Source organism: Caretta caretta, chromosome 7 (genome assembly GCF_965140235.1).
Source record: "Caretta caretta isolate rCarCar2 chromosome 7, rCarCar1.hap1, whole genome shotgun sequence".
Taxonomy (NCBI): domain Eukaryota; kingdom Metazoa; phylum Chordata; order Testudines; family Cheloniidae; genus Caretta; species Caretta caretta.
The window spans coordinates 1,343,779-1,356,453 of NC_134212.1; the positions used below are offsets into that span (position 1 = coordinate 1,343,779).

General features: G+C 58.5%; 1 protein-coding gene across 5 annotated transcripts in view; it reads left to right on the top strand.

Annotated features, from left to right (window-relative positions):
• The first annotated feature begins 184 nt into the window (after positions 1-184).
• Positions 185-12,675, top strand: part of USP19 (ubiquitin specific peptidase 19) — a 46,856-nt gene continuing 34,365 nt past the window's right edge. For 4 of the 5 annotated variants that reach the window (XM_048856470.2, XM_075130175.1, XM_075130174.1 and 1 more), the window contains exons 1-2: positions 185-366; positions 4,919-5,193. In XM_048856470.2, the coding sequence (XP_048712427.2) occupies positions 5,055-5,193 (139 nt within the window). In that variant the 5' untranslated portion in view covers positions 185-366; positions 4,919-5,054. The remainder of the gene's footprint in view (positions 367-4,918; positions 5,194-12,675) is intronic. The other variant, XM_075130173.1, reaches the window with a different exon arrangement.

The window sequence follows — 12,675 nt, forward strand, 5'->3', positions numbered from 1 at the left end:
GCCGGGCTCCCAGGAGCTCAGAGCGAGCGCGGTGGGTCTCCCCGGGCCCCGCCCCCGCCCCCGCCCCCGCCCCGAGCCAGCCCGCGGTTGGGTCACGGGCCCGCGTGGCCCCGTCGCCATGGCATCACCGTTGCTGTCGTCATGGGGTCGGCGGTGTCACCGTCATGATGTCACACGAACAGCGTTACCAGGGCGTCACTTCCGGGGCCGGCCCCGCTGTCGTCCTCTCACCCCCTCCCCTGTCACGTGGAGCCGGGACCCGGCTTCCGGAAATGCGTCACGGGCTCGGGCCTGTCTCCTGCTGAGTCCGCCCGCGCGGAACTTCGGCTCGAACCAAAACAAACCGCGGAGCCGCCGGGCCGGGGGGTGAGCGCCGGGGGGGGCTGGTCGGGGGGGGCGGGGAGCGCTGGGGGGGCTGGTCTGGGAGTGTGGGGGCGGCTGGCCCGGGTCGGGGGGACTGGTGGGGGGGCAGTGAGTGCTGGGGGGAGCTGACCCAGGTTGGGGGGACTGGTGGGGGGGGCAGGGAGAACTGGTCTCGGGGGGAGATGGGGGCGGGGAGCGCTGGGGGGAGCTGGTCTGGGGGGGCTGGGGGGCACTGGGGGGAGCTGACCTGGGGGGCGGGGAGCGCTGGGGGGGGGGCTGACCTGGGGGGCGGGGAGCGCTGGGGGGAGCTGGTCTTGGGGGGCTGGGGGGGCGGGGAGCGCTGGGGGGGGGCTGACCTGGGGGGCGGGGAGCGCTGGGGGGGGGCTGACCTGGGGGGCGGGGAGCGCTGGGGGGAGCTGGTCTTGGGGGGCTGGGGGGGCTGGGGGGCACTGGGGGGAGCTGACCTGGGGGGCGGGGAGCGCTGGGGGGGGGCTGACCTGGGGGGCGGGGAGCGCTGGGGGGAGCTGGTCTTGGGGGGCTGGGGGGAGCTGGGCTGGGGGGGCGGGGAGCGCTGGGGGGAGCTGACCTGGGGGGGCGGGGAGCGCTGGGGGGAGCTGGTTTGGGGGGGCTGGGGGGGCGGGGAGTGTGGGGGCGGCTGGCCCGGGTGGGGGGGCAGTGAGTGCTGAGGGGAGCTGACCCAGGTTGGGGGGACTGGTGCGGGGGCAGGGAGATTGGTCTCTGGGGGAGATGGGGGGCGGTGAGTGCTGGTGGGAGCTGGCCTGGGTCGGGGGGAGGAGCTGGCAGGGGTCGGGGGGCTGCCCCGAGGGAGATTGTGTTGTCCCCCAAGGGCTCCCCTCCCCATCCCCCTGTGGGCTGCTTCTGTACCTGTCTCCAGTCCCTGGCAGCCATTGCGCTGGGCCCCGCCACCCTGTTCACGGGGCTGTCGGGGGGGCCTAGGCAGGGCCTGGGGCTGGTGCTGGCCCATTTGCTGGGGACACAGTTGCTTCCCTGCTGCTTTTGTCCACCTTGGAGCCTGTTCTGCATCTGAACCAAAGACCAGGGGGCAGGCGGTGTGGGCTGCCAGAGGTTCCAGTGCTGCTCTTGTGAGACTAGGGTGGACTTGCTGCATGCCTGGAGCCTTGGTCCCCGCGGTCGCCCGTCAGTGGCATTGCCTGTGGTCCTGAGGTGGCTGGCAAGGCTCCTGGGGGCACAGGGGGTAGCGCGGACAACCCAGTAGTGCATGTGGGAGGAGGATCCTTCTCGGGACTTCCAAATAAAGACCTCTGAGGAGCAGGCAGGAGGTGGAGACTGAAGTTGATAGGACATGTGCAGGGTAGGCTGTCTGATCCCCAGTGGGGCAAGGAATGGAGAGTACAAAGTGCAGTAGATCAGAGCAGTCAGACTAGAATGGCACCTATGCATGGGGCTGAACAAGTCCGAAGCAGTGCAGGGCCTAGAAGGGTTTTAGTTGGAGAGTTCTGTCAGCTGCAGTCAACTGAAAAGCAAGCTTTGGGCAGCTTCTGTCCTGTGTCCCCAAGGTGTGTGGGGCCTGCTGTAACCTGGGGGAGCCTGTGTCAGCAGGCGGGGGGATAGAGTTCTGGTGGCGGAAACATAGAAAACACCTGTTGGCTCACCTAGTCCTTCCCTGGTGCCGCCTGGTGCTCCCTACAGCTCATTCTCCAGGGCTTTCTTGGGTCCAGCTTGAAGGGACTTGGACATGGGGCTTTCAGCTACTTCTAGGAGGCAATTCCAGTCTGATCTTCCTACCTCATAGGTGTGTCTAAGGCACTTATCCCTATGGTCCATAAATGCCAGTGTGCAGAAATGGAGCAAAAGGGGCTGGCGTTGCTCCAGGATGTGTCTGAAAAGGGTCCTAGAAGCTAGGAGTAGGCCCAGGCTCTCTGGAGCAGACCAGACCCCAAAGGTGCATGTTCCATTGTCCATGGGTCTTCCAGGCAGGCAGCAAAGTGAACATGCTGAGCAAGTGTGAGAGGCAGGCAAGGAGCAGGGTATTGCACTGCCCTCCCCACAGACTTGGTCCAAACGAGCAGGCCAGGTGTAACTCCTTGCAGGCTGAAGGGGTGTCCTGGTGACTTACGCACCATTGAACGTGCACAGAATAAACTGCCAAACCCGGCTGCACTGCTTAGACAAATGCTGGGGTGCAACTGCCAGTCCTCACGTGGGGGTGGGGGTATGGGCATTGCTGTGCTTTCCTTCCTCGTCCCTCATGAGCTGCTGTGGAAGCTCCCGGGTGGGGGTGGCCATCTCCCCTGCAGGACGGGAATACAACTGACTGGCCACTTGGCTGGAGCCCAATCCAGCTCCTCCTGGATTTTTCACATACAGGCCTTGGCCACACTAGGAAAACTGCCAAAAACCCTTGCCACCATTGCTGAGCCTGGTGCTAGGCGCTGTAGTGTAGACGGACCTTGTTCAGCGTGGCTCTAGCTGCCGTGGGGTTGCAGTGGCAGCCAGTGGCCTGCCTAGAGCAGGGCTCCCAGCATTCCTGCCTGCTGGAACCACATGAAAACTCCCTCTCGTGCAGCCGGCTTAGAGTGTTAACGTGACCGGGGCAGGCACTGCCGGGAGGCAGTAGCTTCTGGCTGGGAGTGGCTTGGGCATGGACCAGCAACGATCCCTCGCTCGACCTGGCCTCACTCCGCTCTCCACCATTAGCTGCTGTGCCCAGTTCTGCATTCCCTCCCTCTACCTGTGTCAGGGCTTCTGAAGGGCCTAAGTATGACCCGCCTGCGCTGGGGGGGGACTCAGCTGGCTGCGCCGAGGGCTTGGTGGAGGTTTGATTGCTGGCGCTCAGTTCATCAGTGTGATGATCTGGGCCGTCCTTGGGTTAGAGTGCCTGCAACGTGCGGGGGTGTCGTGTGGAGTCCGCACTTGCTGGCTTAGGCATCTCCAGAGCACGAGTGCTCCAGTCACTAGCTGGGCAGCAGGAAGCCTGCAGCCTTTTTGTCTTTACCTCCAAGACTGGGCTCCCTGTGAACATGTGCAGGCCTGCCAGGAGTGACCAGCAGCTTGCTACCCGACTCACACTGTCAGCTGTTCTCTTGGGCTGCTGCTCTCCCCCTTCCCGCCCCCAGGGACTGGCGCTGAACATGCCACAGGTCGGTCCCCAGCTGCTCCAGACAGCCTGTCCCTGGAGTGGGCCTGTTCTCAGGGACAGCCAAGCTCAGTGCTGGAGAGTGAAAGTGAAACCAGGGTCTGGCAGCCAGAGCCCAGAGAGCCAGGGTGACCTCAGCCAAGACCAGAGTGTGGGCAGGGAGTCTCCTGCTGGAGCGGGATGCATACACGGCCCAGAGGACACCTCACTGCCTGTCCTGGCCGAGGGGTCTCGTCACCGCACCCAGTCGCTGCTCACTGCTGTAACTGAGCAGGGTGTGCCTGGCGAGGGCAGGCTGTCTGCGCATGGGCTGCAGAAGGGGCAAAAGAGACTGGCTCTTGCTGGAGCGAGCGGCTTCCATCCGTTCCACTGGGCTGTCCCAGGAGCAGAGCGATTCTTTCCTTCCTTCACTGTTTTCAGGCTTCAGCCCCCAGTACTTGTGGATCCAGTTTACTTAAATGGCCACTCCTGAAACTGTGCTCTCCTGCCACCATGGCCATGTGCCAGGCGGCCCCACTAAGCTCCGATGGGCGTGCTGAAGTAGTGCCCCTGTTGCTCACACCCCTCACCTCTGGAGACATCTCCACGCCTAGCCAGTGCTCTGGCAGGCTTCTCTGGGGACCACTGTTCCCATGAGGGGCCAGACAGCGTTATGCCTGCTCCCCAGGCTTTACGGACTTGGCACACCCGTGCATCAGGCCCTGCTAGCTCCTCTCAGGAGCACTGACAGGCCCATGTTCTCTGGCATCAAGCAACTGGTTAGACTTTGTTACTCAGGGTCTGAAGAGCATGGGGCGTTTTGTACATCCGAGCCCTGGGTGAAGATAAGCCATCCTCTGGCCAGCCAGCTTGGATTCCACTGGGGCAGGCATCACTGCCACCCGTTAGCTTGGTTGGGTTCTGTCTGCATCACTTTGTGAGTCTGGCTCTGCCCAGCCCAGTCAGCCCTGCCGCTTCGGGGGAAGGTAAATCCCCCACCTTTGTTAGGTTTTCAGCAGTTCATACGTTTTGCTGCCCCTGGGCTGGGGGTGAATAAAGTTGGCTGGGAGGGCGCCTCCCTGTTGGGGGTGGGTAAAATCGGCTAGGAGGGTGCCCCGTCTGCCATTGGGGGTGGGTAAAGTCGGCGGGAGATCCTGCTCTCCATTGGTAGTGAGGCCTGAGAGCCTAGTCTAGAATGCGACTTTTTCAGCGTCTCTGAGTCAGCAGGAAGTCAACTCTTGGGTTCTTGGGCCCAGACCAGGCACTCCGGCTGTGCTGGGGGGATGCCGGCGTTCTGGCATGCTGTTCTGGGAAGTACCCTGGCATCCTGTAGGCATGGCTGGGCTTTAAGTTCACAGGGCCTGTGTCATGAGCCTGACTCAGAACCTGTTGCCCATGCCCTTCTCCAGCCCAGCCCCACTGCCACGTCCGTTCACTTGTGTGCTCTTGTCTCCCTAGGTCACTTGTTCCTTGCCAGAGAGTTTGCCCACAAAGAGTCGCCAAGATAGCTGGGCCAGGAAGAAAGCGTCGAACCCCTGACCCAGACTCCATCACTGACCCCGGCGGGCCGTTTGTCTCATCCAAACGGCTGAAAATGTCCAGCAGCACCAATGCCCCAGGCCAGAGGAGAGCGTCCCGGGGGCTGGAGGATGCAACCAACAAGAAGAAGCAGAAGGACCGAGCCAACCAGGAGAGCAAGGAGGGAGAGAGACCTGGCAGCGACCCTAAGAAAGGTAGGGCCCGGGGTGCGACTGTCCCGCTGCTCCGGCTCTCCACGGCCGTCTGCTGTAGGATAAGCAAATTTGACGAAGCGCTTCCACTCGCCAATGTAACATGCTCCAGTGGGCACAAGTCTCTGAATCCTTAATCTGCTTTTCGAGCTGCCACTTGGCGCCATGTGTGAGCGCAGCTCAAACCTGTCTCCAAGCGAGCCAACTCCCTGCAGCTTGGAGCTGGGTCTTTTCTTGGCTGGCCCCTCTTGTAGCAGCCGATACCCTAGGGATGGCCTTCAGGGGGCCTGAGCTGCTTACCTGCGTGGGCTGTGTAGGAAGCTGGATTGGAGCCTGGAGCGGCTGGTCCAGCGTGATGCTCTGCAGCAGGACCTTTAGCTGCCCCTCACCTGCAGTGAGTGTTGCTATGTGATCCAGTCAGGTGAGCCAGGTGCTCTGCTGGGAGGTGACTCACTCCAGTGTCTAAGAACATTGGACTGGCCATGCTGGGTCAGACCCAGGGGCCATCTAGCCCCAGATCGCCTGCGCTGACCCTGCACCCCCAATGCAGCATGCACACAATATGGGAAGGAGGGAGGGGTGTGGATTGAAAGCGGACTAGCTCTCCAGGAATAGCTCCCTGTGTAGACAAGCCCTAAGGCTGCCAAATGTCCAAAAATCCGCAGCTGCGCAGAGTGCGGGCCCACTGGTACTGGACAGGAAACAGCAGAGTAGTCAAGTGCACGGAGCAGCCAGACTGGCTTCTTTGCCGGGTACACACTGAGATGGCACTTCAGTTCTGTGCCTGGTGAAGTATGGTCCTTGTGATTTAACTATGGGTGCGGCCGTGCTGGGATTCGCACTAGAGGAGCACAGTAAATCACTGGGATAACTCTCCATACCAAAGCCCTGTAGGACCTGAGGTGGCAGGGAGATTTGCCCCATGGGAATCCGGCCTTCCTACCTCATAGGGAGGAGGGAAGGTGCAAAGTAACCTCCTCCTTTTCCTGGGGGTTGCCTAGAGCTGTGCTGGCAGCTGTGTGTCCCCAGCGGACCCCTCATGCAGGTGTGACTCGCCAGGTGCTGGGCACAGGTGGGCTGTGACAGCCCCCTGCTGGAATTGTGAATAAGGGCCTTGCTGGGTGTTCTGTGCCCTCCCCGAGTGGCCTAGCGAGGTCGCTGCAGGCTGCCAGCATGCGATAACTGGCACGGGGTGGGGCATGGTGCCGGCCCATGTGGGCTTTGGAGGTTCTCTAGGGGCCTTCGCACTCTACTCTTTTGCTGGGTCCTTCTCCACAAGCTACTCCAAGACTGCTGGGCTTGCTCGGGCAGGGGAGGGCTTGTAGGTGTGCTGGGCAGACCCCGTTCCTGGGAAAGGCCAGAGCCCAACCCATTACCCCAGATTCCCTTGAGCTGCCATCTGAGGTTCCCATCTTCTGGCCCCTTGGCAAGCTGTTCCTGTCCGTTTGAAGCCCTGCCTTCACTAGCACTCGCCTTCCCTGGTGTATTGTAGGAGCGCTAGTTACCATGACCAGCTGGTCTCCCTTCCAAGGAGCCCTGTGTGCCTGCGGTGGGCACTCTGGAGACCTGTCGCCATTGGGGCTGGTTGGTTTAGCTAGTGTGCACAGGAGCAGCTCTGCTGGAGGGGTGTGAGGAGGGGTGCAGAGCCCCTGATCATCTGGAGTGGCTCTGCAGGTTAGCCCGCTGAGGGGGACTGCTGACACTGGACAGTGTGCGCTTACCATGTCCTGAGCTGCTGGGGAGTGTGACCCCCGTAGGCTGGCACTTTCCCACCAGCTTGTGACGTGCTCCTCAGGGTGGTGAGTGCTGGGGCAGGTGAGAATGCCCATTGTGCCCGTTCCTGGGAGCTGGAACGGGGAGCAGTCTGGGCTGCTGGGCTCCCGTGGCTCTTTGGGATAGCCGCATTCAAACGGTGGCTCACCCCAGCTGATCCAGGGCAGGGAGCCCTCAGACTCTGGCAGCCAGCAGGGTAGAGCCAGCAATGGCTGCTCCTGCTCTAATTTTTAATCACTTCCTCGCCTTTCGAGAGCAAACCCTGGCCGTAAGAAATACATTGGAATGCCTCTCCATGCAGCGTTGAGGTCGTACGTTGAAGGACTGTGGTCAAAAATGACTGTGGAAGTCGCTTCCCCACTGTGTGCGCACATCCTCTCACTGGCCTTTCCCAGTGCTAGCCTGCCTCAGATACAACTGCCTGGAGTCCAGATATCCCCCTCAAGTACCGAGTGCCTGGGGTGGGCCAGACTCCCTGCCTCACCGGCGTCCCAGCATGCCCTGAGGATGTGGCACTAGCCATTTGGTGTGGTGCAGCATTTGCTCTCACTGAGCAATGAGTCGCTCGTCACCATGGCGGTAGTTACCCCCCCACACACACACACTCTCCCGAGCCCCTTCACACCTGGGCTGAGATCACCAGTGGGGATCCTGGTATCTGGTTCCTCAGCAGGTGTTTCTCTGTAACTTGCTTTGCGTGTTGCACCGCACATTCAGCAGAGTACACCACTGCATGTCCGGCATCTTTGCTGGAGCTGGGCCCCCTTTGGGTCAGCAGGGCCTGCAGGACTTGCACCTCTGAATGGAGAGCTCCTTCTCCTCACCCCCTGCAGGGGCCATGCCATCCTGTGTGTATTGCACGGTCCTGGCACAGTAGGGGTGCTGCGAAATAATGTGTGTGACTCTCACCGACAGGGTCCCAAGATGTCTGGAGCTTCATCTTAGAAGCACTCCGGGGTCTGCTGGGGAAGCTCTCTCTGAAATCACTGGGGTGGGGTAGCAGCTAGCTTGCTGAGGCCTCCAGAGGGAATGGGGAATGCTCTAGCTTGGCATGGCTAGAACACATCCACACTGCACCCCATCAGGCAAGGCCCTGGGGTAGGAGCAAAGGCTGCAGGTGCCCGTCCAGAATGGGGGCGGCGGAAAGGCTCTGGGGTCACAGACGAATGTAAGCGAGCAGGCACCCAGCGTGCCGTGCGGCATCCGAAGGGGGGAATGTAGTGTGGAGCAGGGATGCTGCACTGCCTCGTCAGCAGCATTGGTGGGACCTCCACTCGAACACTGTCCACTGCGGGTCCACGTTTGAAAGCGCTGTTTCGTGAGAGGCTTGCTTGTTGGAGGAGTGGGGAAGCTGCCTTGCAGGGCGAGTGAGAGGGCAGCCATTGAGAGAAGATGTGCCCAGTCTCTGTACCTGGGGGGGAAGGAGAAGACTTGGTAGCAGAGGGCTCTGTGATTCACTAGTTGGAGTCAAAAGAAAAGGAGGACTTGTGGCACCTTAGAGACTAACCAATTTATTTGAACATAAGCTTTCGTGAGCTACAGCTCACTTCATTGGCTGCATACTGTGGAAAAGTTGGAGTCAGTCATTCAGACTGGAAATAGGGGGTCACCATTTGCCAGCAGGGATAATTAACCACTGCCCCAGCTGCTCTGAGTGTGTGGTGCATTCTCTGTCACTTCGGCTGGATGTACCCCTGTCTCGGGGTCCCTGGACAATGCTCTGCAACTGCTCCCCATGAAGCCAGGCAGGACTCTGGGGCAGTCTCCTCTCTGGGAGCAGCCTGTCTGCAGGACACACACCTCACCCGGCTTCCCCCTTCCTGGGTCTGATCTCGAAGCATTCAGCATCCTCTGCCCCTCCGTGCGCTTCCCAGAGCCAGTCCGCCCAGGCGGGGTCCTGGGGAAGCCAGAGGGTCCTGCCCCCCAGCTCTGCAGTCAGACGGGACTCTCAGCCAGCCAGTAAAACAGAAGGTTTATTAGACGACAGGAACATGGTCTAAAACAGAGCTTGTAGGTGCAGAGAACAGGACCCCTCAGCTGGGTCCATTTTGGGGGGCAGTGAGCCAGACAACCCCGTCTGCCCTTCACTCCATGTCTCCAGCCAGCCCCAAACTGAAACTCTCTCCAGCCCCTCCTCCTCTGGGCTTTGTCCCTTTCCCAGGCCAAGGAGGTCACCGGATTCCTTTGTTCTCCAACCCTTTAGCTCTCACCTTGCAGGGGGGAAGGGCCCAGGCCATCAGTTGCCAGGAAACAGGGTGTCGACCATTCTCTGTGTCCAGACCCCTGCACACACCTGCCCTCCAGGGCTCTGCAAGGATCATACACCAAGCTCATGCTCAAATAAATTGGTTAGTCTCTAAGGTGCCACAAATACTCCTTTTCTTTTTCCTCACCCCCTAGATTCTTAAGAACTGCCAGGGGAAACTGAGGCACCCCCACACTATTCAGAGGAAAAATTAAGAACAGTCCCACTTCGTCACACCCCCATCACAGTTCCCTGGCCTGGTGCTCTCCCACCACTCTGTAATGGTCCCTGGGACCCTTTCAGTATATCAGCCCTTGGGGGTTGCACACTGTTGCTGAGCTAAACCTCGGAGCCTTCCGCATGCAGGAGCTCCCCTCGGTGAGTGCCTTTGCACTGGACCCTGGGGGAGACTTGCACACCCAGAGGGAGCAATGCAACCCCGACTTCTTCAGACTGGAGAGGCTGTCAGCCGGTGCTGTAAAACAGAAGGGTTTGCTAAGGGTACATCTACAGTACGAAATTATTTCGAAATTATTCTATTCGAATTTTTGGAAGCAATTTTATACATTCGGTCTTGTGTCCCCCACTAAAGTGCGTGTATTCGGCAGTGTGTTTCTGAGGCTAGCATTGAATGTTGGAGCGATGCACTCTGGGTAGCTATCCCACAGTTCCCGCCACCCATTGGAATTCTGGGTTAAGCTCCATTTTGCATGATGGAGCAAAAACATTCTCTCAGGTGTTTCTGGATCCCTTCATGAAAGCTACAGCAGACAATCGTTTCCCGCCTTTTTGGCGTGCAGATGCCATACTGCTTTCACCAGACGGTGCAGTACGGTGCACTGCTTTTCTTCTGGTACTATGAATCCACCTCGCATTTCCTCTCGTCTTTCTGTGGAATCTCTACAAGTATCTGCTCTTTCTCTTCCTCGTCATGAACCGAGCAGCACACCTTCTGCTGCCAATTCTGCTCTCCCGCTCTTGCCACACTACCGAGCTTCTCCATGTTGACTGTCCTGGGCTCCCGCCTCCGTGAAAGCTACAGAAGACAACCATTTCCCGCCTTTTTCAGCTATCGTGAACCAAACAGCACCTCTTCCGCTGCCACTCTGCTCTCCTAAGTTGCGCGACCTTTTTCCAAGATTACCCGTGCAGGCACCATAGTGCGGCAAGCATGGAGCCCGCTCAGATCTCCGCTGCAGTTTTCACCATTGTAAATACCTCGCGCGTTATCCAGCAGTATGCGCAGTACCTGCAAAACCGGGCGAGGAAGCGACGACAGCGCGATTACTATACTGATGAGGACATGGACACAGACGTTCCTAGAAGCACGGCATGTGGTGATTGGGAGATCATGATGGTGTTGGGCCAGGTTCATGCCGTGGAACGTCGATTCTGGGCCCGGGAAACGAGCACAGACTGGTGGGACTGCATAGTGTTGCGGGTATGGGATGATTCCCAGTGGCTGCGAAACTTTCGACTGCGTAGGGCCACTTTCATGGAACTTTGTGACTTGCTGTCCCCTACCCTGAAGCACAAAGACACCAAAATGAGAGCAGCCCTCACGGTTGAGAAGCAAATGGCCAAAGCCCTGTGGAGGCTTGCAACGCCCAACAGCTACCAGTCAGTCGGGAATCAGTTTGGAGTGGGCAGATCTACTGTGGGGGCTGCTAGTAGCCAGCACAATCATTCACTAGCTGCTATCAAGGGTAGTGACTCTGGGAAATGTGCAGACCATTGTGGATGGCTTTAACGCGCTGGGGTTCCCTAACTGCGGCGGGGCGATAGACGGAACGCATATCCCTATCTTGGCCCCAGAACACCAGGGCGGCCAATACATAAACTGCAAGGGATACTTTTCCATGGTGCTGCAAGCACTGGTGGATCACAAGGGACGTTTCACCGACATCAACGTGGGATGGCCAGGAAAGGTGCATGATGCTCGCATCTTCAGGAACTCTGGTCTGTTTGAACAGCTGCAGGAAGGGACTTACTTCCCAGACCAGAAAATTACTGTTGGGGATGTTGAAATGCCTATAGTGATCCTCGGGGACCCAGCCTACCCTGTAATGCCATGGCTCATGAAGCCGTACACAGGCAGTCTGGACAGTAGTAAGGAGCAGTTCAACTATAGGCTGAGCAAGTGCAGAATGGTGGTAGAATGTGCGTTTGGATGTTTGAAAGCGCGCTGGCGCAGTTTACTGACTTGGTTAGATCTCAGCACAACCAATATTCCAATTGTAATTGCTGCTTCTTGTGTGCTCCACAATATCTGCGAGAGTAAGGGGGAGATGTTTATGGCGGGGTGGGAAGCCAATTTCGCACAGCCAGACAACAGGGCGATTAGAAGAGCGCAGCAGGGCACACTGCGCATCAGAGAAGCATTGAAAGCCAGTTTCATGACTGGCCAGGGTACGGTGTGACAGTTGTGTTTATTTCTCTTGAAGTTACCCGCCCCCTATATATATGAAAGGAAATAAAGTCACAACTGTTTAAAAACCATTCTTTATTATTTGTTGCACAAAACACTGAGAGAAATCAGAAGCTAGACGGGGGGGAGGGGGTATTGGGTTAGGGGGGTGGAGGAGGAGGGAAGGACAAGTCCGGAAACCAAATCTAAATTTAGGATATGCCAGCTTTCTGCTGCTTGTGCAATCCTCTAGGGTTGAGTGTGTGGGTCCCCGGACCCTCCCTCCTGTGTTCTTGGGCGTCTGGGTGAGGAGGCTATGGAACTTGGGGAGGAGGGAGGGCGGTTATTCAGGGGCTGCAACGGCAGCCTGTGGTCTTGCTGCCTTTCCCACATTAGATCCACCATACAGATCCATTGCTCCCCCATGAGCTTGACCATAGCATCCTGCACCTACTCTCATCGCGCGCGTCCCTCCTCTCTTTGTGTTCGTGTAACGCTTACGTGACTCCGCAATTGTTTGCCTCCACGCATTCAACTGGGCCCTATCAGTGCGGGAGGACTGCATGAGCTCAGCAAACATGTCGTGCCTAAGTTCGTTTTTTCCACCTTCTAATCTGGACCAGCCTCTGGGATGGAGTAGATAGGGGCCGCGTTGAAACATTTGCACTTGCTGCAGGAGGAGAAAAAGGGAGGGTAGTATTTTAAAAGATACATTTTAGAGAACAAAGGGGACACTGTTTCTCAGTGAAACAGGCAATTCATAGTACACAGCACATGTTTTTTCTGTACAAGGTCTCATTTTGCTTCTTATACTGAAGTGCCTGCCACTTTGGTGTGAGTAAGCCATCTCATACGGCCAGGCAACAGAATTCAGCTTGCAGGCAGCCGTGGTAAGCCCTAGGGGCACGCGGGGTTCTGCTTCTTCCACATTCATTTCAATGCTTTCAAACTGCCAGGCCCCCTTTCCCATAGCAAGCAATGCCTGGTGGGTTTGGCATTTCAAAGGAGGGCCTGCAGGCTCTCTGGGATGACACACACACCATGTGACTCCGATGAGACT